General features: G+C 40.7%; 1 protein-coding gene across 2 annotated transcripts in view; it reads right to left on the bottom strand.

The window, feature by feature from the left end:
• The window catches only part of LOC117363168 (interleukin-1 receptor type 1-like), a 77228-nt gene extending 52293 nt beyond the window's left edge, over nucleotides 1-24935 (bottom strand). Inside the window, exons 1-4 of one of the 2 annotated variants that reach the window (XM_033950521.1) lie at nucleotides 24760-24935; nucleotides 24177-24427; nucleotides 11537-11606; nucleotides 5890-6142 (exon numbers count right to left, since the gene is read on the bottom strand). In XM_033950521.1, coding sequence (XP_033806412.1) covers nucleotides 5890-6142; nucleotides 11537-11600 — 317 coding nt within the window. In that variant the 5' untranslated portion in view covers nucleotides 11601-11606; nucleotides 24177-24427; nucleotides 24760-24935. The other variant, XM_033950520.1, reaches the window with a different exon arrangement.
• Between the last annotated feature and the right edge of the window lie 789 nt (nucleotides 24936-25724).

Here is a 25724-nt window from a genome sequence, read left to right as displayed (position 1 = left end):
TCAATTCCCTTCATTATCTTGAATGTTTCAATCATGTCCCCTCTAAGACTCCTCTTTTCAAGAGAGAAGAGGCCCAGTTTCTCTAGCCTCTTATTGTATGGCAACTCCTCCAGTCCCTTAACCATTTTTGTCATTCTTCTCTGGACCCTTTCAAGTAGTACTATGTCCTTTTTCATGTACGGCGACCAGCGTTGGACATAGTATTCCAGGTTGGGGCGCACCATGGCCTGGTATAGCAGCATGATAACCCTCTCAAATCTGTTTGTGATCCCCTTCTTAATCATTCCTAGCATTCTGTTTGCCCTTTTCACCACCATCGCGCATTGCGCGGACAGCTTCAATGACTTGTCTACAAGAACTCCTAAGTCTCTTTCCTGGGGGCTCTCTCTGAGTACATCACCCGACATCCTCAGTCCAAAATTGGAAAATTAGATAACACTCATATAGTAAATGTAGTAGAATCCCAAGTTTTTCTGAACATGAACAGCAAATATTGGAAGAGTTCAATTTTAAAAGAAATGGCCATTGTGGTGTCCAGAGAGGTCTGTGATGTAAGAAGAATAAAGATTGTATCATGTTTGCTGAGGCAGTTGGTCTACTGACATGTGTCCAGAAATGTGTCCATTGTTCTGTGGTAAGTTTTTGTTGTAAGTCAAATTCACATGTACTATGTAAACTAATTTTACTCTGTAATAATTTGTCAATCAAAAATTTGTAAATACAAGATCCAACATGATCTTGAGCAAAAACAGTCATGGAACATTTGCGTTTAACTCATCAAGCAGATTGTTTATTGACAGACAATGTTTCAATTGAAGTCATCTATAGATTTGACTAGGATATAAAGGAAATAAAGATTGTAATGTCGAAAAAGGTTTGATCTATTGAGTTGTACATTCAAACAGCTGATCTAAAGACCATATTTGTTTTTCAAACCAAGCTTTCCAATAAATGATTGCATTATCTATTTTAATTTTTAGATTGCTCCATATGGGTATGGTAATATATGTGTTTAGAGGATTTGTCATATATTGATCTAATTCACTTAAATAAAATTGTTTCAAGCATTTTGGTAAACAAATAGATGGTATATGATGAAGTAAAAATAATGAGAACACAAACTTTGTTTTAGAAGGAGCCATATTACAACATAATCTAAGGAGTTATGAAACCAGTTACTTGTTTTTTGCAGAACAAAGACTTTGTGATAAACAAAATCAGGAAAGGCTACACCTGCATTAGATTTGGAATTCTTGTCAGACAAATCTGATCAATTTCTTTGATTGGGTGAATTGGATAGACGGAGTGCACTAGATGTGGTGTATTTAGATTTTAGCAAAGCATTTGACAGTGTTCCACACAGACATCTAATAAACAAACTGAGTGCCCTTGGGAAGGGTCCCAAAGTGACGGGCTGGGTCAAGAACTGGTTGAGTGAAAGGCGACAGAGAGGAGTGATCAATGGAGATCACTCTGAAGAAAGGGATGTTTTACCAGTGGTGTGCCTCAAGGTTCTGTTCTTGGGCCTGTTCTTTTTAACATTTTTATAAACGATATTGCTGAAGGGCTGTCAGGTAAGATTTGCCTCTTTGTGTATGATACCAAAATCTGAAATAGAGTAGAAACTGAGGATGGTGTGAGTAACATGAAAAAAGACCTGGCGAAGCTTGAAGAATGGTCTGAAATTTGGCAGCTAAAATTTAATGCTAAGAAATGTAAGGTCATGCATTTGGGCTGTAAAAACCCAAGGGAATGGTATAGTTCAGTGGGTGAAGAACTTATGTACATGACAAAGGAGCAGGACTTGGGTGTGATTGTATGTAATGATCTTAAGGTAGCCAAACAGGTTGAAAAGGTGACGGCAAAAGCTAGAAGGATCCTAGGGTGCATAGGGAGAGGTATGGCCAGTAGGAAAAAGAAGGTATTGATGCCCCTGTATAAGACTTTCGTGAGACCTCATATAGAATATTATGTACAATTCTGGAGACACCTTCAAAAAGATATATAAGGTTGAAGTCAGTCCAGAGGAAGGCTACTAAAATGGTGCATGGTCTTCGTCATATGGCTTAAAGATCTTAATCTGTATACTTTGGAGGAAAGGTAGGAGAGGGGAGATATGATAGGCACATTTAAATACCTACATGATATGTAAATTAAAATGAGCTGAATCTCTTTAATTTGAAAGGAAGCTCTGAAATGAGAGGGCAAAGAATGAAGTTCAGAGGTGATAGGCTCAGGAGTAATCTAAGGAAATGCTTTTTTATAGCAAGGGTAGTAGATGTGTAAATAGTCTCCTGGAAGTGGTGGTGGAGATAGAGACTTTGTCTGATTTCAAGAAAGGGCATTCGGAAAAGTTGAAAGGGGACAGATTCAAAACGAATGCTAGGAGGTTCTTCTTTACCCAATGTGTGGTGGACACCTGAAATGCGCTTCCAGGGCAGAGTACAGTACTAGGGTTCAAGAAAGGATTGAACAATTTCCTGCTGGAAAAGGGGATAGAGGGGTATAGATAGAGGATTACTGCACAGGTCCTGGACCTGTTGGGCCGCCGCGTGAGTGGACTGCTGGGCACGATGGATCTCAGGTCTGACCCAGCGGAGGCATAGCTTATATTCTTATGCTTGGGATAGGCACGTGGGATCTCTTAGAGAGAGGAAGAGATAATGGTTACTGCGGATGGGCAGACTGGATGGGCCATTTGGCCTTTATCTGCCATCATGTTTCTATGTATAAATTTTAGTTTTCTATTTAAGATACATTATAGTCTATCTTTAGATAGATTTTTCCTCAAAATGCATTTTATTTAATAAAAAATCCAATTTAAATCTCAAAATTTCAACTTTTTAATTATTTCTTTTAAATAATTGATTTTTATCCACCCTGTATCAAACACATGTGCTTTGCTGGTGGTTAACAAAATACAGAAAAAGTTTGTCATGGAGGCAGGAGGCAAGAATGTCTACTTGCCATTTTTCCCATTTTATGGAAAATTCTGGTCAACACACCCTTGTTAAGATACCAAATTACACCAAACTCAGCCGAGTATGATTCTGAACTAATATTTGTCCTCTGGAAAGTAGGCTGCCCTCATGAAGGCTTATCTAGAGATCACTAGATCCCAGATTTGCTCCTTCTTTCTGCACTTATAAATAGAAAAGCTGTGCTATATAGTATATTTTATTGACAGCATTAGAATGGGTCCTTTTTTGTAGTTAATAAATTGCTCTCAGTTCATGGCATTAATTTCCCCTTTGTTAAATCAGAAGCCAAGTGAATTTGCCTCTGAATTTGCCTCCTCAATCACTTGGGCCTTTTGCACTGAAGTTCACAGAATAGAAGCTCATTCAGAAGTCTGGACTGAGTAGTTCACCAATGAAGTGAATAAAAATTGTCTATGGATTGATTTCATTGAAATTTTACATTACATTGTGCACTTCTCATAATAATGTGCAAAGGGTACTACATATATCATTGATGCCATATGGCTAAGCATCTTTATAAAGGTCAATGCTATCAAGGACACAAGAAATGTGACACACTGTTGTGTGTTAAAAAGGCTTTCCTGAACATACGAACAGCCAAACTGGATCCATCAAGTTCAGAATAATGGGCTGTTCAGCTTTGGGCTTAACAGGATATTTATTTATTTTAAATCCAAACGGGTTACATATCTTTACATACATATTTGAATAAAACAAATAAGGTCAAACAAACATACAAATAATCCTCAGAGAGTCATGCAAAAACTGTTCAGCAAAAAAGCAATCACAACAATCGGTATCTTAAAAAATGCATTTACAAATAGTTGCAGTTTAATTTTTCTGCTAACGCAGTGACTTTCTTTTTGCATTGCCTTCATACAAGTATCCCCTGAAGAAGGCGTTTTTTTATTTTTTTATTTTATTTATTTAATTTTCTATACCGTTCTCCCAGGGGAGCTCAGAACGGTTTACATGCATTTATTCAGGTACTCAAGCAGTTTTCCCTCTCTGTCCTGGCGGGCTCACAATCTATCTAACGTACCTGGGGCAATGGGGGGATTAATTGACTTGCCCAGGGTCACAAGGCCAAAACTAGGGGCTCCTTTTAATGAGGTGCGCTAGCGTTTTTGGCGCACGCAGGAAATTACCGCGTGCTACGTCGCACGCTATGCTTCTAGAATTAACGCCAGCTCAGTGCTGCCGTCGAGGTCTAGCACGTGCAGCAATGTAGCATGCGCTATTCCGCGCATTAAAGCCCTAACGCAGCTTGGTAAAAGGAGCCCTAGGATCCTTGTTGGGACTTACTGTTTTCAATAAAGACTTATCTTGATTGTTTAAGACATCCCCCTTGTCTTTCTTTGTTGTTTTTTGCCTGCATTTTAAAGCACACAACTCAGAAAGGAGTGTTGCCATGGGAGAGACATGGGCAGACCAGGGATGTTCCAAGATATTAAGTGCAATGTTACAGAATAGAGTTATTTACGTGCTCATTAGTTGCATGCCATCATTTATACCAGGTTTCAGCAGGCGTAAGTGGTGTGCCCAATGCTAAGCGTGAGATCCACGCTAAATTAATATTCTATAAAGGGCATTCCACGCACTTTACAAAATACCAGTTTAGTATGGATCATCCAGGCACCTAACTTTGGGCACCATTTACAGAATCCCCCCCCCCTATCTGGTGCTTCAGAATATCCTTACAGATTCTCTGCATGCACATATTCAGAGACTTTTTCTCACAGTTTCTGAGCTCCAGATATCACCACTCACTGCTACATCCTACTCATGAGTATCCTGGTATGCTTAGGAAATAAGAACAAACACCATGAATGCAATAGGATCAAACTAAGACTAGGTCAGCCTATCCCACTTGAGAAGGCCGTCACCTTACCCTAAATGACTAAAGAGCCAGTTGCATGTCAATCAAGCACCAGCGCCAGTTGCAGAATTGCAACCAGGTCAAACATAGGCGCCGAACACATAGGTCAGGGTTTTGAAAGTTTACATTTCCAGTGCCTATGTTTTACGTGGATTGTGTTAATGGAGATACCTACCAGCGCCTAAGGTCATTTCCAGTGTTAACTATGCCTCCGTCAATCTTAGGCGCTGATAGGCATCTCCGTAGATAAGATTCTGACACCGGAAATATAGATGCCGATAGGTGCCGTTTTTTTTAATGCGATTTTAATTGCTTTTAAACAATGAAGTCAATTACCATGTCACTTAAAGGCAATTGAACTAATTAAGTTAGGCGGCAGTAGGGTGTCCACCACCACCTATCTTCCGGCACCACTTCCAGAATCAGGGCCTAAATTCCTCTTCACAATATTCATCATTCCATGTCACATAATTCATTCAGCAAGATGGCCTTTATGCATATTGCTCGAGTTGAGCAGCATCTGAACAACTTTACCTAAGAATACTGGACATTAACAGCAAGAACTAGAGTTTTCTATTCTGCTCAACTGCAACCACACCGCCATTGTTTCTAGTAAGTACTGCGCCACCATGCTCCTCTTCCTTCTCTGATTCTTACCACCTTGACCATATGCCCCAATATAATGTCACCTTTCTCATCCTACTCTGCCTCTGAACATTCCTTGCTAAGCTTACCACCATTCAAGTTTAAAGTTTTTAATGGAATTTGATATACTGCTCGGGGAGCAGGTCGTCTAAGGTGTCTACCACTATCAAAAGCTCCTTTCCTACATTATCATCTCTGTTGCAGTTTATGATATTTTTACTACAAGCCTCTTTCCAGTCCATTCTCTCCTCTTCCTGTGCCAATTAAGAGCCAGTGTGATAACATGTCTATACCTGCTTAGTACAATCTTTCATAATGCTGTCCCTTATGTATTTTACTTATGAAATAATTTAGCTGTAGTAGTATATTTTTAAGGATCCTTACCATAAAATACATTGATAATAGCCCGAGTCTTCTAATCTTGCAGGGATAAATTTCAGCATGCTCCCATCCTGATAGATTCTGGCATGTCCCTCGGTAATTGCATGAGCAGTACTTCCATTTTTAGACCATGTAAAATTATGATACACATCTTCATCACCATTCAACCAATAGTAGAGAGGACAAGACACAAAACCAGGTTGACCATCAGCTATGAATAACTCCTCTTTTTCTACACCAAAGTCCAGGCAATCCTCTACATAAAAGGGTGAAAAAAAAGGAAACTAAGCACCATGAATGCACAAGTGTTTATAAGATAAATAGGGGCAATTTTATAACTGGAAGCCACAATTTAGATGCCTTAATGCCATTTGCTGAGTGTTAATTCTGTAACATGACATGAGTAACTATGGATCGCTAGTATGCCCCAGAAAGAGTTCAATGTAGTTTACAATTTGGAAGAGCCTGGTCATGTCCAGGATTTATATTATTTCATTTGAGTTCATGACATAGATATCTTGGTTTGGAGAGAAGATTGGCCATATCTAGTGTTGTAATCTTGATATTACAGGTTTTGGTATGAGTGTCATTTTCCTGGTTTGTGGGGTGAAGTGTATGTAGAGAGCTTGATCATATATTGAGGGGTAAGATATTTTCTAAACAGGTTTTTAGGCCTTTATGAAAATTTTGATAGGAGGGTGTGTTCCTTAATTGTGCTGATAAAGGATTCCACCATTTTACTGCCAGATATGGAAAGGTTGTAGAGTGAATAGTTTTCTATTTGAGTCCGCTAGGATTTGGGAATCTTGTTTTCATATGGCTGCTGATCAGGCTGTATTTGTCACTGGGTGGTAAAAACATAAGAACATATGTATTGCCATACTGGGACAGACTGAAGGTCCATCAAGCCCAGTATCCTGTTTCCAACAGTGGCCAAACCCAGGTCCTAAGTACCTAGCTAGATTTCCACAAGCCATCTCAATAATGGCCCATGGACTTCTCTTTTAGGAAATTATCCAAACCTTTTTTAAACCCTGCTAAGATAACTGATTCACCACATTCTCTGGCAATGAATTCCAGAGTTTAATTACACGTTGTGTGAAGAAATATTTTCTCCGGTTTGTTTTAAATCTACTACTTATTAGCTTCATCTCATGTCCCCTAGTCCTAATATTTTTGGAAAGAGTGAACAAGCGATTCACATCTATCCTTTCACTCCACTCATTAGTTTATAGACCTCTATCATATTACCCCGCATCATCTCTTCTCCAAGCTGAAGAGCCATAGCTGCTTTAGCCTCTCCTCATAGGGAAGTTGTTCCATCCCGTTTATCATTTTTGTTGCCCTTCTCTGTACCTTTTTTTGAGATATGGCGACACAGTATTCAAAGTGCAGCCGTATCATAGAGTGATACACGGGCATTATAACATTTTTATCTTTGTTTTCCATTCCTTTACTGATAATTCCTAACATTCTATTTGCTTTCTTTGCAGCTGCTACACATTGAGCTGAGGGTTTCAACATATCCTCAACAATGACACCTAGACTCTTTTCCTGGGCAATGACTCCTAACATAGAACCCAGCATCACATAGCTATAGTTCGGGTTCCTCTTTCCTACATGCATCACTGTGCACTTGCTCACATTAAACGTCATCTGCCATTTTGACACCCAGTCTTCCAGTCTCACAAGGTCCTCGTGCAATTTTTCACAATCCTCTTGCGATTTAATAACTTTGAACAACTTTGTGTCATCAGCAAATTTAATTATCTCACTAGTTATTCCCATCTCTAGATCATTGATACATATGTTAAAAAGTGGCGTTCCCAGCACAGACCCCTGGGGAACCCCACTATTTAACCCAAAAGCCATCTGATTCACAGCTTTTGGGTTGAATTGAACATAAGAACATAAGCAGTGCCTCTGCTGGGTTAGACCAGAGGTTCATCATGCCCAGCAGTCCGCTCATACGGCGGCCCATCAGCTCCAGGACCTGTATAGTAATCCTCTATCTATACCCTACTATCCCCTTTTCCATCCGGAAATTGTCTAATCCCTTCTTGAACCCCAATACCGTATTCTGTCCTATCACACCCTCCGGAAGCGCATTCCAGGTGTCCACCACCCTCTGGGTAAAGAAGAACTTCCTAGCATTGGTTCTGAATCTGTCCCCTCTTAAATTTTCCGAATGCCCTCTCGTTCTTGTAGTTTTTGAAAGTTTGAAGAATCTGTCCCTCTCCGCTTTCTCTATGCCCTTCATGATCTTGTAAGTCTCTATCATGTCCCCTCTAAGTCTCTTCTTTTCCAGGGAAAAGAGCTCCAGTTTCTCTAATCTTTCAGCATATGAAAGGTTTCCCATACCTTTTATCAATTGTATCGCTCTTTTTTGGACCCTCTCGAGTATTGCCATATCCTTCTTAAGGTACGGTGACCAATATTGGACGCAGTACTCCACCTGCATCTGGAGCTTCCTTCACCTCATTTGTTAACCACACCAGCTGCCCCTGACATTGCCCCTGAGGAAGCAAACAAAACAGGGGACTCTGTAGGGCATTCGGCTGAGGCACCCCCTAAAAGTCCTTGCGGACTCATAAAAGCTAAGTTTTCCTTCATATTTGATTTAGTGGAGGAAACTGCTATTATCAAGAAATGTTTGATTCGGACGTTTTTATTAATACACTGAAGATTTCTTTGATTCTAAACTTGCACATGGCACTTTATTATTTCATATATAAAAAAGGCACTTTTGCACTTAAAAGGTTCATGGGGTGACAGAAGGTGATGTTTATGGGTAAAACCTTGTAGGACGCTTTCTGCGCTCATGCGCTGAGGATATACCCAGGTGAACTCCTTATATAAAATAATTTTTTAGGAGGTTCCCATGAACTGATTAGTCACCCTGTATAAACCATATTAAATCTAACTTAATACAATTTCTTCCTTTTGAATGGTAGGTGTGCATGTGCAAAGATAGAATACAAAGGACTAAGAGCAGGTCTTTGGGATTGATTTGTACTTGAGACTGACTCCTCCTCAAATACATGTATTCTTAGGCTTTCCAAATATTTTTGGAATTTTTAAATAACATTCACACCTGATGTATATTTTTGACCTTTGCAGCTACAGCTTTAAGTTTCTTTTTTACCATTCTCCTCATGGTATCATAGTCTCCTTTTTTAAAAGTTAAGTGCTGTTGTATTGGATTTCCTGTGTAAACCTATTCCAAGGATTATATCAAATCTGATCATGTTATGATCACTGTTATCAAGTGACCCCAGCATCATTACCTCCCTCATCAATTCACACGCTCCACTAAGAACTAGATCTAGAATTGGTTCACCTTTAGTCAGTTCCTGAACCAGCTGCTCCATAAAGCAGTCCTTGATTTCATCAAATAATTTTATCTCCCTAGGATGACCTGATGATACATTTACCCAGTCAATATTGGGGTAGTTGAAATCACCCATTATTACTGTTACCAAGTTTGTTAGCCTTCCTAATTTCTAATCACATTTCAGCATCTGTCCATTCATCCTGGTCAGGCAGGCAGGGTAGTGCACTCCTATCATTATTCTTTTCCCCCTTACACATGGAATTTCTACCCATAGGGATTCCAAGGTGTGTTTCTGCTCCTGTAGAATTTTTAGTCCATTCAATTCAAGCCCTCCTTAACATATAACACTATGCCTTCCATTGGTTATCTTCCTTCAACCAGGTATCAAAGATGCCTATTATATCTATCTTTTCATTAAGTACAATATATTCTAACTCTCCCATTTTGTTTCTTAGGCTTCTGGTATTTGCGTACAGACATTTTAAACAGTGTTTATATCTATTTACAATTTGCTCTGCAGTTGGCATAGATAATTTTCAACCTTTAAAATCAGCCTGCTCTGAATTTGAGGAAACCTGGCCTACTATGGCTTGTATTGTAATCTCACTATCAGGATGATCTGTCTTCCCTTTTATAATGATATCTTTTAAGGATACCTTGTCCCGAACCATACTGTTTTGAATGACTGTCAGCCTTCCCCCAGTTTCAAGTTTAAAAGCCATAGTATTTCTATTAAATTCAACATGTAGGGGAGCTCAGAACGGTTTACATGAATTTATTCAGGTACTCAAGAATTTTTCCCTGTCTGTCCCGATGGGCTCACAATCTATCTAATGCACCTGGGGCAATGAGGGGATTATGTGATTTGCCCAGGGTCACAAGGAGAATTATAGGTTTGAACCCACAACCTCAGGGTGCTGAGGCAGTAGCTTTTAACCACTGTGCCATACTCTTCCCTATCTGGACGTCCAGGCCATTGGGATACCCACATCACCAGGATGTCTATCTTTATACCAATTTTCGACAAAAATTTTGTGCAAGTCCCAAATGCCCAGAACAAGACCATTTGGACGTGGGAGGGGCCAGTGCTGTAATGGAATGGCCACCCAGACATAGCAACAGAACAGTGGGGCACCTTAGAGGGCACTGCTGTGAACTTCACAAAAAGGATGCCAGATAAACATCTCAGCAGAACTCCCATATAGGTTATGGTGAGCCCCCCCCCTCTCAACTCACTATACCCATCTGTCTACAATCCCAATAGCCCTTATGGCTACAGATAGCACCTAAATGGCAGTAGAGTAGGGTTTGGGGGGGGGTTCACATTTTCCACCATGAATATAGTGGTTAGTGTGGCTTATGGGACTTGCTACTCCTCTCTATGGTTCACTAGCCCACCCACCAAGCTACTTGAGACATCTGTGTGGAGCTCTAGTAGGCTTTCCTTTACCAGGTGCTAATGTTCTGGAGACAGGTATTCTGATCTTTGTGGGTGTGAGGGGGTCCATGAGTACTGGAGACCTTGATGCATGCAGAGGTCATCTGGTCAGTTTGGGCACCTTTGTGGCACTTAGACCCTTCTAAAACAGGTCTAGTTCCAAACATATAAGTTCTGTCCTGGGTGTCTTGCAAAATGTTTGATTATTGCTCCAAGACATCCATGTCTAACCCGCACTTGAGAATGCCCAAAGCCCACCCATAACGCGCATCCACCATGCCCACCTCATGCTCTGAATGTATAGAGGCTGGAACACCTTGCTAGATGTACAGAAAGACTGTTTTGATTGGCACTTGTATGTCCTGGCGATTAGGACATCCAAGTGCTGATTTAGGCAGGTTTTTGGGATGTCTGGATTAGGCTATAAGTGGTTTATAAATGCTAAAAAATAAACTAAATAAATAAATCAAGCCCCTTTAAATAACTTTAGATTTATAACAGATAGAAACAATGGTCTATAAATTGTAGATACATTCATAAGTGCACAAAATTACATTTTATTGTTGACAGTAAATATTTTCTATAACTAAACATTTAGGGAAAGGGAATGAGATTTAATATACTGCTTGGATAAGGTGTATTAAGTGGTTCACAATCAGGCATTCAAGCATTTTTCCCTATCTGTCCTGGTGGGCTCATGGTCTTTCTGGTGTGCTTGAGGCAGTGGAGGATTGGGAGACCAAGATCACAAAAAGCAGTGTGAGCTCCAACATTTAACAATACAAAGATTCAACATATGTGCATATGTGTGTATATATAGATATAAATATATGCTCACCTTTTTCTCTGTCATTGAGAAATATATTTGTTCAACTTACCTGCACTCATGGAAGAAAGACATGCAAAAATTATGCAGATGGAGAACAATAGTGCACGTTTCATATTTTGCTACAAAGGGAAAAAGAAAAAAAAATTGATAAATCTTGTAAATGTTCCTGTCTCTCCATTTTGGTTAGAGCAAACCAGGGCCTCAAACCAAGCTGACTTTATTAGCAAACACTGAAGCAAACATTCACATGACTCGATCCGGGCCGTGTTTTGGCTATCAAGCCTGCCTCAGAAATCCTAAAACATACAGTAAAAACATAAAACCATAATCCAAATTCTCAGTTTTTTTATTTTAGAACCAGCAATCTTTATATGCTGATGTCACCACATTTTTGTGTCATCACATCATTTCTGTTCACCTCTTACACTTTATTTTGAAGGTTTCTCTATACGGAACTCTAAAGTTAAAAGGGGATAGATTCCGTAGAAACGTAAGGAAGTTCTTCTTCATCCAGAGAGTGGTAGAAAAATGGAACGCTCTTCCAGAGGCTGTTATAAGAGAAAACACCCTCCAGGGATTCAAGACAAAGTTAGATAAGTTCCTGCTGAACCAGAATGTATGCAGGTAAGGCTAGACTCAATTAGGGCACTGGTCTTTGACCCAAGGGCTGCCGCGTGAGCGGACTGCTGGGCATGATGACCAGTAGTCTGACCCAGCAGTGGCAATTTGTATGTTCTTATGTGTATATTTTGAACATTCAGCAATGTGAGTAGCTGTTTTCTCTTTTCGCATCCCTACAGTGTGTGATTTCACCTGTCTTTCATGCAAAGTTGGCGAGTCACTGGCCTCGGAAGCGTTATTCACCATTCGTTCTTCACCTTCGGGTGCCATTTATATTTCAGTCACAGAGCGTAGCTTCTAGTATGATTTTAGTTCTCGTTTCACTTTTACATTCATGGCATATCATACCCCTTCTCTCTTGCGATTTTAGTACACATTACATTTTGGGATGTATTATTGTATATGCCCTTCACGTAATGTTATTTGTTTTATGTTTGGAGGTGGAATTCTAGCTTTGATCGTATATGTTTGAATTTTTAATATTTATAGCATATTGTTATTCCATTTTTTAAATATGCTGCCTTGTATTTCGTATATTACACTATATGTGGCCTGGTGAATCATTCATAAGGTATGTTCCTTATCATGTTTCAGTTTGTCCGTATTTGATCTGTGCACTTTCATTTGAAATGTTTTTAGTTTGATTACATGTGTTTTGATATTATTATTTTTACTCATATTTTATGTTTGTACAATTGTTTCATTTTGATATCCTGTTTTTAAACATTTTTCTACTACAGTTTTGTTCTATTTTAAGTCATTTTGATGTCTCTTTTTGGATTCTGGGTTTATGTTTTTATTGTATGCTTTAGGACTCCTGAAGCAGGCTTGATAGCCGAAACATGGCCCACGTCGAATCATGTGAATGTTTTCTTCTTTGGTCGCCAATAAAGTCCGCTTGGTTTGAGGCCCTGGTTTCCTCTGCTCATTTGTTTGTACTATTCACAGGTGTGCTGAGACCTATATCCTCCTGTTTCTGCAAGTCTCCATTTTGGCTCACAGTTATTCAGCCAGATTACAGCTCTCTTCTGCATCTGATCCACAACAGATCCCTAAGATATACTGAAACACATGTTTGGAAACAGAAGAAGAGTGAATTTTTAAATGGTGTATACAACACATGTTTAAATGGTATACAACACTGTTTAAATGGTGTATGCAACACTTGAATTTTTAAATGGTGCCAAACACATGTTTGGGAAGAGTAGAAGAATGATTTTTTAAATGGTGTACACAACACATAAAGAGGCAATTCTATTAAAGTGGTGCCACTTATATACAGTACATCAAAAGACACCATCAGTTAATAGTTAGGTGTCTTTGGGGTCTTTTTTACCAAGCCATGGTAAAAAGTCTCAGTGTTTTTTCCCCACGTGCCATTTTGACAGCTACAGTAAAATAACTGATTTTCAATTTTTTCAATTAATGTCAGCATTAGCACACAGCCGCAGCATTAGCACGTGAGCCCTTACTGACACTTATTTTATAGGCGATAACGGTTCACGTTCGAACCTGCACTAATCGTTTAGCATAGAATAGTGTGGACATGCCGAGTAGCGCAGATACACCCCCTCTAACATTTTTTAGCACATGGTTACCACATACACATTATGAAATTACCACCAAACACCTGAACAAGGCCCATGGTAAGCCAGTTTAAGCTGCACTAATGCTTACTACAGCTTAGTAAAAGGACCACCATGTGTACTAGGCACTATTTGACTTTATAATGCAGCACCTGTGCCTTAGTGCCTAACTGCAAGGGGAGAAGGGGTAGGCCAGCCATAGGCTCATCTCCCAGTTAAAGCTTATTAACGATACACATCACTTGGCACACCTAGCGATTTACATGGCAGAAGAAGGTGTGGGTACGCCATTGCAGATTTTACACTAGTATTGTAGGTGTGCCAAGATGATTGAGTGCCAATTTACTGAAGCTGTTACAAAAATATTCAATTGTTTGTATTCTCTGAATAGTTGCAAATAAATGAAATAAATTGCAAGCTCAATGTAAACATTCACCAAGCTCCCTAGACCTCGAGAGGGTAGGTAAAAGGAGCCCAAAAAAGCAGATACCCGGTATTTTTACTTCATGAAGCACTGTACATTTGTTGATCCAGACAATGACCATTTGTGTAAGTCCAGTTCAGAGGGAGTGGAAGATGCCACAGCCATCTACTTGCACTTTATCTAGAAACGTGAAAGCAGATAAAGGCCAAATGGCCCGTCCAGTCTGCTCATCCGCAGCATGAACTCTCTCTTCCTCTCCATATAAGATCCCACATACCTGTCCCATGCTTTCTTGAATTCAGAGACAGTCTTTGTCTTCACCACCTCTACCAGGAGACTATTCCACGCAACTACCATCCTTTCTGTTTAAAGGTATTTTTCTGTTTTTTAGTAATTTTTCTGTCTCAGGCACCAAATGTAAGCACGCAAATAAATAAAGTACTTATAAGTTCTCATCTGATATTTGTGATGTTGTACTGTGACGCTCATTGATGTTTTGTTAATGTTTTTATCAGATGTAACTTTTTGAAAACTCAATAAAATTTCATGGAGAATAAAAAAAGTATTTCCTTAGATTACTCCTGAGCCTGTCATTTCCTAATTTCATCCTATGCCCTCTCATTTCAGCGCTGCCTTTCAAATGAGAGAGCCTTGTCTCAAGCATTTATGCCACATAGGTACTTAAACATCTATCATATCTCCCCTCTCCTGCCTTTCCTCCAAAGTATACATATTGAGATCCATAAATCTGTCCCCATATTCCTTATGATGAAGACCATCCACCATTTTAGTAGCCTTCCTCGGGACCAACTCCATCCTGTTTATTTTTTGAAGGTACAGTCTCCAGAATTGCACACAATATTCTAAATGAGGTCTCACTAGAGTCTTATACAGTGGCATCAATACCTCCTTTTTCCTGCTAGCCGTACCTCTCCCTATCACCCTAGCATCCTTCTAGCCCCCATCGTCACCTTTTCTACCTATTTGGCCACCTTAAGATCATCACATACTATCACTTTCAAGTCCCGCTCCTCTTTCGTGCACAGAAGTTCTTCACCTCCTAAACTGTACCATTCTCTTGGGGTTTTACAGCATTTCATAGCATTAAATCTTAGCTGCCAAATTTCAGACCATTCTTCAAGTTTGCTAGTTCATTCCTCATGTTATTCACACCATCAGGTGTGTCTACACTATTGCAGATTTTGGTATCATCCACAAAGAGGTAAATCTTACCTGACAGTCCTTCAGCAATATCATTTACAAAAATGTTAAAAAGAACAGGCCCAAGAACTGAACCTTGAGGCACACCACCATTTGGCCTTTATCTGCCATCATGTTTCTATGTTATGTTGTGTGTTTGCAAATCAGTGCACACAGCTGATTTTCATGTGCAACTTAATTGTTTAATAGGCCTAATCAGCACAGATAATTGACAATTAATACCTCATAATTGAAGCTAATTGGCAATAATTAAAAGTTAGTGCACACCTTGGAAAGCACAATTCTATAAAAAGTATGTGCCAGTTCTAGTGTGTAAATTTGAAAAGAAGGCATGACCAGAGGAGGGGAATGGGTGGATAGTGAGCATTCCTAAAAGTTAGGCGCAGTTGCAGAATATACCTGTTGCATGCACAAGTTAGGCACTGGAATTTAGGCCTGGTTTTCCTTGGCCTAAATGGTTGTCCCTAAAAGTTATGTGATACACTGGCACTTAGCTGGATTCTATAAAAGGTAACTGTACCTTGTAGAATTGCACTAAGTGCCATTCTACTTGGAGCTGATTTTTTTGGCACTTTATATTGAATCAGCCTATGGCCTGGCTGCCCTGGGTAGGCCTATTCTTACTATTGGAAGCTAAGCAGGATCAGGCCTGGCTAGTACCTAGATGGGAGATTGCCTGGGAATACCAGGTGCTGTAAACTGAGGGGGCAACATAAGAACAACCGCTGCTGGGTCAGACCAGTGGTCCATCGCGCCCAGCAGTCCGCTCACACGGCGGTCCCCAGGTCAAAGACCTGTGTCCTAACCGAGACCAGCACTACCTACATTCGTTCCAGTTCAGCAGAAACTTGTCCAACCTTGTCTTAAATCCCCGGAGCATGTTTTCCCTTATAACAGACTCCGGAAGAGCATTCCAGTTCTCTACCACTCTCTGGGTGAAGAACAATTTCCTTATGTTCGTACGGAATCTATCCCCTTTTAACTTCAGAGAGTGCCCTCTTATTCTCTCTATCTTGGAGAGGTTGAACAACCTGTCTTTATCTACTAAGTCTATTCCCTTCAGTATTTTGAATGTTTCAATCATGTCCCCTCTCAGTCTTCTCTTTTCAAGGGAGAAGAGGCCCAATTTCTCCAATCTCTCACTGCAAGGCAACTCCTCCAATCCCTTAACCATTTTAGTCGCTCTTCTCTGGACCCTTTCGAGTAGTACTGTGTCCTTCTTCTTGTACGGCGATCAGTACTGGACGCAGTATTCCAGGTGAGGGTGTACCATAGCCCGGTACAGCAGCATGATAACCTTCTCCGATCTGTTCGTGATCCCCTTCTTAATCATTCCTAGCATTCTGTTTGCCCTTTTTGCCGCCGCTGCACATTGCGCAGACGGCTTCATTGACTTGTCGACCAGTATTCTCAGGTCTCTTTCCTGGGGGGTCTCTCCAAGTACTGCCCCAGACATCTTGTATTTGTGTATGAGATTTTTGATACCGATATGCATTATCTTACACTTATCCACATTGAACCTCATTTGCCATGTCGCTGCCCATTTCTCGAGCATGGTTATATCGCTTGGTTATATTGCAGGTCTTCACAATCCCCCCGCGTTTTCACTCTGACTAACTTCGTATCGTCTGCAAATTTAATCACCTCCTCGTCATACCCATTTCCAGATTGTTTATGTTAAAGTGCACGGGTCCAAGTACCGAGCCCTGCGGCACCCCACTGGTGACGTTCTTCCAGTCCGAGTATTGTCCATTTACCCCCACTCTCTGTTTCCTATCCGCTAGCCAGTTTTTAATCCACATGAGTATTTCACCCTCTTTTCCATGGCTCTCAATTTTTTGAAGTAGTTGTTCATGCGGAACCTTGTCGAACGCCTTCTAAAAATCCAGATATACAATGTCAACCGGATCACCCTTGTCTATCTGCCTGTTTACCCCCTCGAAGAACTGCAGCAAGTTCGTCAAGCAAGATCGTCCTTTGCTGAAGCCGTGCTGACTGGTCCTCATCAGATTGTATCCGTCAAGGTGATCAATGACGCGGTCCTTTATCAGCGCCTCTATCATCTTTCCCGATACCGAAGTCAGACTCACTGGTCTGTAGTTTCCCGGATCTCCCCTCAAACCTTTCTTGAAGATCGGCGTAACATTCGCCACCTTCCAGTTTTCCGGAATCCTCCCCGATCTGATTGACAGATTGGCTATTAGTTGAAGCAGTTCAGCTATAGTCCCATAGTGGAACCACACACTGTGTGTGAGAAGGCAGTGGCAAACTATTCCTGTACTCTGCTGTGAAACATCACAGGGTGGATTTCTCAACTCAGTGACATCATCCATCCATCCATATATAGAATCACACCCTAAGTGAATGAGAGTTTCAGCCTGAGGAATTTACCAAGCTAATTATAATTGCCTGGGCAAATTCCTTTGAAACCTATCCCACTGCCTTCATAGGTAGTAGAGGGTGAAAATGACTTGCCTAGCAGGTTCTCAGCTTGCAGCACCAGAGCCAAGTTTCCCAACTCCAGCAAGGAGACTTGGCCAGCCTTGTTTTGGGTATTTTGCATGTTCTTTTAGATTCTTTAATTTGTAATTTGTCAATTTGTATTTCTTATCTTTTCATTACTTTTTTTTTTCTTTATTAAAGACTGCATTTTAATGTCTTATAGTCTTTCGTATGTCTGATGTTCGATTGATTATATGTTTTAAATTACGAGTGTTTTCCTGTAACTCGCTCAGACTTGTAAGATGTTAGTGAGTAAGAGATTTTTAAAATAAATAAATAACTCAGAACTCCAGGACTGGCCAAGAATCTGTCTCCTAGAACTCAGTAAACTGGCAGCTGTTCAGCTCTGCCCTTTAATCACCCCATTTGAAGTATGTACCTGCTTAGTCCCCAAACTCACACCCACAACAAAACTCAGCACTTCCCCCTGTATCTTTTACCTCTCCAGAAATATTAGGAAACAAAGCAAGGAAAATGAATGTGACTTGGGGGAGGGACATGGGGGGAAAACAAGTTGAATCTTGTATTTTCAGCATTGCCATTTCTCAGCCTATGTTAAAATCACATATATTCACTAGTTCTGGAAATTCTGATGTTGCCATTTTAACTGTCTCCTTGTGGTTCCTGCCGCTATCAGTCTTCAATAGGCTACTGGCTTCTTGGGTGAGCATAGATGGCCTCTGGTTGGACATTCATAATCAGAAGGTCAATGTTCAGCCATATTACAGTCAGCTGTCCTCTCCTTTTTACTTCACAATTCCTTTTTACCATATCTATGGATTCTCCAGGTTCTATGTTAATAAGTACTTTTTGTTGCTATTTTCCTCTACCCCATCCCCTTTCCTCCTTGTTTGTTTGTTTTTTTCCATTAGTGTCTTCTTTCCTTTACAATATTGTAGTTTTCTTCCCCTCCTCCCCCCCCACTCCTTTTATGTGCAAGCTTTCCCTTTGTTTAATGTATAGCCTTCGTTGAGTCCTGTCTGATTGGGAGATTGTTTCCCCTTTTTTTATGTTTTATTCACTTGTACAGTGCTTCGAATTCTATGATTTGCAGTTAATCAAAATGTTAATAAACTATGAAACTATGACTGCTGTACTGTGCAGTAGTTGCCATCATCATTCCAGTTATTCTTATCTTTTATTCTTTTTGATTTTTTCTTAATTACTGAGGGCCTGATTCTCTAAAAGTGCGTCCCGATTTTAGGCAGCTGTAGGCGTCCTACAGCTGTCTAATCAGCCAATCGGGATGCACATTTTTTAAAAAAAATGCTCCCCAGGCAGGCCGCCTATATTGAAGGCGAGGCCCGCAAGACACCTAGGCCCTGATTCTGAATAGGACGCCTGGGAGAGGCGTCCTATTCAGAATCGGCCTAAACTAAACCCCGATTCTGTAACCGGCGTCCATGTTACAGATGCGGGTTAGAGAAACGGGTTAGATTAGACATGGCCCGCTACACTTATCGCGGCAAGGGATCTCTCTGCCGCTATAAGTATAGCGAGCCACGGCCCCCTGACCAGGAGGGTGCCCAAACCCTCTGCCCGAAGACGCACCCCCCCGACACTACCGCCCGCCCCCCCCCCCGACACTACCAACCGCCCCCCCCCCCCCCCGACATTACTGATCTCCCCCCCCGACAATATCTATAGCTGGCAGAAGGGTGCCCAATCCCTCCTGCCCGAAGACGCACCCCCCTCCCCGGCGCTAACAACCCCCAAACCTCCACTCCACCAAACCTGTTCTTAGATGGGTCTTGCACGTCTTGAGCCGGCAGGCACGCCTCGTCGAAATGAAGCGGGCCCGCCCCTTCCCGGCCCATCCCGCCGAAGCCTAAGGCCTGATTGGCCCAGGCTCTAGAAGCCTGGGCCAATCAGGCCTTAGGGCTTCGGCGGGATGGACCGGGAAGGGGCGGGCCTACATTTTAAGCTTCTCCTCTACTAGGGAGACGCGTAGGGACGCCTAGGTTCAGCTTAAGGTCCGCCTAAGGCCCTTAGACGAGCTTAGGCATCTTGTGGGTCTCCCTAGGCTCCCAGAGGCGCCTTCAGGCTTGTCTGTGGAGCATTTTTTTTTTTTTTAAACGTGCATCCTGATTGGCTGATTAGACAGCTGTAGGAGGCCTTCAGCTGCCTAAAATCGGGATGCACTTTGGAGAATCAGGGCCTGAGTGTCCAGATGAACCTCTACTGTATTCAGCTGTATTCTTTTATGTATGGGACCCATTGTTCTTAAAACAATGAACTTTGATTTGTTTTGCACTCTCTAAAGTTAAAGGGGATAGATTCCGTACAAACGTAAGGAAGTTCTTTTTCATCTAGAGAGTGGTGGAAAAGTGGAACGCTCTTCCGGAGGCTGTCGTAGGAGAAAACACCCTCCAGGGATTCAAGACAAAGTTAGGCAAGTTCCTGCTGAACAAGGACGTGTGCTGGTAGGGCTAGTCTCAGTTAGGGCTAGGTGCCGCTATGGGAACGGATTGCTGGGCATGATGGACCACTGGTCTGACCCAGCAGTGGCAATTCTTATGTTCTTTCCTGTCCACAATCAGCTTCTTTGTCACCACAAATTCTGCACAGGACAATGAACATTGTTGCTTAGAAAACCAAACATTGGATCCTTGCATAAGTGATATACTGAATTTTGCAATTAACAGGCACTGTCACACACTGTATACCAACTCATATGTGTCAGCCAACAACTTCCAAGCCACACCTCAGATTGAAAATAGCTCAGGGTGGCAACTGCTATTTACAAAAATCCAAGCCACCTGAAATCAAGAGGTCATCAGCTTTCAATGGCAAAAATACAATGATACTGTAATTGAAACTTCTGCCTTTCAGAGAAAACACTACTACATCACAATACAATAAGCAGACATCTTGGAAGCAATTTTTTAACTTTTCATGCATGTACATTGCTTCTTATATAATTAGGACACATTTAAAACTATGTGGGATGCAAACAGTTTCATATTTATAGCGTTACAGGGGCATAATCAAAAAAATGAAAACATCCAAAATACCGCCTAAGTCAGCACTTGGATGTACTAATCGCCAGGACATCCGAGTGCCAATAATGAAAACCATTTTCCTGGACTTCTAGTGAGATGTTTTGTCCACTGGAGCCCGGATTCTGTATAGGATGTGCGGTCTCAGAAGCTGCCTAAGGGCTTTTGAGAATCGCAAATGGGCGTCCTATATAGAATCGCACCTAAGCCCGCCTAAGGATCTGATTCTTTATCCAACATCCATGTTACAGATACCGGTTACAGAATCAAGTTGCTGCTGAGTTTATTATGGCAAGGGATCTCTCTGCTGCGATACGTTTAGTGGCAACCTGTACCCACCCCCCGCAAAGACTACCGGCAGGAGGAATGCCAAATCTCTCCTTCCAAACCCCTCCCCCAAACATCGTGCAGCAGAAGGGATGCCCAGTCCCTCCTGTCTGGCACCCGCGAACCCTTCCCCGAACATCGCAAGGCAGGAGGGATGCCCAGGCCCTCCTACTGGCACCCTCCCCTTAATATTCCTTTCACTCCTCCTTAAATTAAACAAGGAAATCGTCTCCAGCCCACATTCTGTTAATTAAGATGTGAAAGTAACTGATTGATGTCTTGGGCTATTCTTATGTTTTTCAATTTATGCCATTCATTTTCTAATTAGAGATCCTCTGTGTTCATCCTATGCTTATTTTGAATTCCAGTTCCATTTCATTTCCACCACCTCTCTCGGAAGGGCATTCCAGGCGTCAACCACATTCTCCATGAAAAATAATTTCCTAACATTATTCCTAAGTCTATATCCCCCAGCCTCAATTTATGCCCTCTAGTTTTACCATTTTCCCTTCTCTGGAAAATATTTGGTTCTATATAAATACCTTTCAAGTATTTAAAGGCCTGTATCATATCTTCCCTACCCCTCCTCTCCTCTAGAGTGTACATATTCATGTCTTTTCATACGTCTTGTGGTGCAAACTTCCTACCATTTTCATCACCTTCCTCTGGACCACTTCAAGTCTTCTTTATCCAAGCAGTGCCTCACCAACGACTTGTACGGAGGTATCAACACCTCATTTCTTCTGTTGGTTTTGCCTCTCTGCCCAGCAATCCTGCTGGATAAAGCCAGTGTCTTGTCACATTGTTTTGTCACCTTCAGATCCCCAGATACTATTGTCCCAAGGTCCCTCTCTCCACCGTGCATATCAGCCTCTCACCTCCTAGCACATACATCTCCCTCGGATTTCTACTCCCTAAATGCATCACTTTCCACTTCTTTACATTTAATTATAGTTGCCAAACATTAGACCATTCTTCCAACTTTTTCATGATTTCCACTGCCTCAGGGGAGTCCATACTGTTACAAATTTTGGTATCTTCCACAAAAAGACAAACCTTATATTCTAACCCTTCGGCAATGCTGCTCACAAACATATTGAACAGAACCAGCCCCAGCACTGATCCTTGAGGCACTCCACTACTAATTTTCCTTCCTCCAAGTGAATTCAATTAACCAACACCCTTTAGCATCTGTCCATCAACCAGTTTCTAATTCAGGTCACCACTTTGGGTCCTAACTTCAGCCCGTCAAGTTTATTCAAGAGCCTCCTAAATGGAATTATGTCAAAGGTTTTGCTGAAATCTAAGTAAATTACATCCTTGATCTAATTCTCTGGTTCCCCAGTCAAAGAATTCAATCAGATTCGTTTGGCATGATTTATCTTTAGTAAAACCATGTTGCCTTGGATCACATAGCCTATTAGATTCGATAGCCATAAAACATATAACTGGTCACAAAAAATATGATCATGTTACTCCATTACTCAAATCAGTCCATTCTCTACCAATATTACATCATATTACTTACAAAATCCTTTTATTAGTTTTACACTCCTTCGCGAATACTTAGATCTCTCAATCAGAATCGTCTTATAGTTCCTACATTTAGGGCTCCTTTTACTAAGGTACGCTAGCGTTTTTAGTGCACGCTAAACCCGCGCTACGCTTCTAGAATTAAGGCCAGCTCAATGCTGGCGTTAAGGTGTAGCATCGCTATTCCGCGCATTAAGGCCCTAACGCACCTTTGTAAAAGGAGCCCTTAGAGTGATTTTTTAGATTCCCTTCGTAGTTCCATCGTTTCTGTTCAGGGACCGGAACTTCACTTAATATATTTTTTTAAAAAAATCTTAAAACATTTTTATTCACCAATGTCTATTCATAAGCATTTTAGAATGTATTTAATTTTACAAGTACTGTAGAACATGCTGGAACACAGACCTAACTTCTTGCATTATCCTGCTCCCTTTTTTCTTTTCTATCATAAATTGTAGTTCTTCCCTATTTCATGTTATGTTTGTATTAGATTTCATTTTTATTTGTTTTTTTATATATCAATTTGGATTGTAAGCCACTTAGATAGGATTTGATTTGTGGGATATCAAATAATAATAAAGTTGAAATTCACTATCTTTTCCTTCAGCAACACTTCATTATTTTTCCAATAACCGATGGAGATGAAGCTGAAGCTGGTAGCAATTCTTTATGAACATCCATTGTAGTTGTGATACTGTTAAGTTTCAAGTTTATTAGATGGCTTGATTAACCGCCTTAGACAAAGTTTCTAAGCGGTGAACATTTTAAAAAAATTACATAGATTAGGTAACAAAACAGTCCATACAATTAATAAATAAACTTAAAAAACTAAAAATTAATATTGTTAACACAAGGTAAGGAGGGATTAAATACAATTTGTAAGGTAAAGAAGAAACATCAAAGGAAAGTACAAAAGGGTAATAAGACATTAAAGGGGAATTAAAATAAGCAAAGTAATAAGATTAAAAATACTGTTACTTTTTACTCAAAAAGTATTACGTTAGGCACTTAACTTTTTACTTGAATACATTTTTTAAAACATTTTTTATACTTTTTACTTTTACTTAACTATCAAAATATGCATTTACGTTTACTTTTACTTAAGTACTTTGATTTAGCATCCTTTATCTTTATTTTCTGTTGTTTTTTCACCCATACATCCGGGGGGTTGGGAGCGGGAGGGGATAATATCTTTTGTTTTGGTATTATTCCCAATAGTAATGATGGATGGGGGAGGAAATTTTTATCTTTTGTATAGATATTGATTGATTATAAGTGCTTTGTTGATTATCATTATTTGTATATAAATTGTATTGCACTTTTTGTTGGCATTAAAAACTAAATAAAGTTTAAAAAAGACAACATGAGGATTCCCTGTGAGATCTGTGAGTCCAGTTTTTAAACTATTTATACAATCTTTACCTGAAAACCAATTTTTACCTGCCTTCAAACAACAATAAAATAAAATGAACTCACCTGGAGAAGAAGTCTTGGGTCTTGAATTTTAACATAATTTCCAATGTGCTCCCTGAACAGTGGCAGCCACTCCTCTTCCTCTGATGGAAAGTTCACCTTCCCAGGGCTGCAGCAGCCCTACACAGCCAGGACACGATCACCTTCCTGTTTCAGTGTAAAATTAAAAAGAAAACACCCATAGAAGCTCAGAAGCTGCCTCAGGATTTGGCTGTTCGTTGCTGCTCTCCCAGCTCCAGGGCTACTCTTCTAACCTGGAGGAGGAAGGGAGAAGATGAGAAGAAGGCTACTCTTCCAGCTTCTGGGCTGCTCTTCCCAGGTTGCTATTCTTGTCTGAAAGGGGAGGGGAAGGATAAGAAGAACCTCCTCCTCTACCTTCCAGGAATGTTCTTCCTGTCTGAAGGAGGGGAGGGTGGGGAAGAAAAGAGAGAGATAGAGGTTGAAAGCATAGTAATTTCTCTCTCCTTCTCTCTATATACTGTGACAGGGAAGCCCCATCATAGAATAAGGAGAAGAGAGAAGGCAGGAAGATCTAGCAGTTTTCCCTGTCCCCAGTAAAGCAGGAAGAAACAGGGAAAAACCTTACCTACAATTTTTTGCTGTTACAGTTCTAGCAAATACAGGGAGCTGGAATAAGCAGAAGCCCTGGGAGGAGGGGGCAGGTAGGAAACAAAACTCAGGAACCTGTTCAGACATATAGCTTGGGGAAGGAAGATAAAGATCCTATGAAAGGTAATAGCAGAGACTATTTCTCACAGGTGAGTCAACTAGTTTGCAGAGAGAGAGACAGAGAGAGAGAGAGAGAGAGAGAGAGAGAGAGAGAGAAACTGTGAACCAAGCCAGCAGTACATTAGCTGGAAGCACAGAGAAGGGAGGAGCCCTATGAGATGTAAAATTGCCTGCAGCTTGGAAGGGAAGGCTTGGAGGAGAAGCAAGTCCCAAGAGGCAAATGTTTTCAGAAGTCAGGAAAAAGCTGTCAAGTTTACTGTGCCTTGGTGGCCACTCTGCTTTCATAGTAAGAGGGCTTGGAGAAGCTAATCCCCAGGTAGGTGTATAGAGACAAAGGCAGTGGGAAGTAAGGTAGAACCTGAAGAAGGCTGAGAACCAGGTACCTGTAAAAAAAGTTTTGTACAGAAAGAGAGAAAAAGAGTTTAGAGCAGTGTCTCTCAAACTGTATGCCACAACACAGTAGTGTGCTCCGAGGAGATTCCGGGTGTGCCACAAGAGATTTTACTTTATTTTTAAAAATTCCCTTCATAAGTATAAAGTAGAATAGTTAACATCATGAACACAAGAGTCTGTCGATGTTATGAGCATCTATGTAAGTAAGGATAGAACTGCCCAGACAAACATCATTCTTTGATGTGATTGGTCCTTGAAAACGAACGAAAAGTAATTTTGGTTTTATTTTTATGCAGCAGTTATCCTAACTTGAGCAACAAAGCAATCAAGGATTGTTACCATTTGGATCTTCTTATCTCTGTGAACTTGGACTTTCAGCTCTGACAGAAATTAAATCGAAGAAAAGAGAACAACTGCAGATGGTGGATG

Source organism: Geotrypetes seraphini, chromosome 6 (genome assembly GCF_902459505.1).
Source record: "Geotrypetes seraphini chromosome 6, aGeoSer1.1, whole genome shotgun sequence".
NCBI lineage: Eukaryota > Metazoa > Chordata > Amphibia > Gymnophiona > Dermophiidae > Geotrypetes > Geotrypetes seraphini.
The sequence above is the reverse complement of the archived record's forward strand: the minus strand, read 5'-3'. Positions and strand labels throughout refer to the sequence as shown.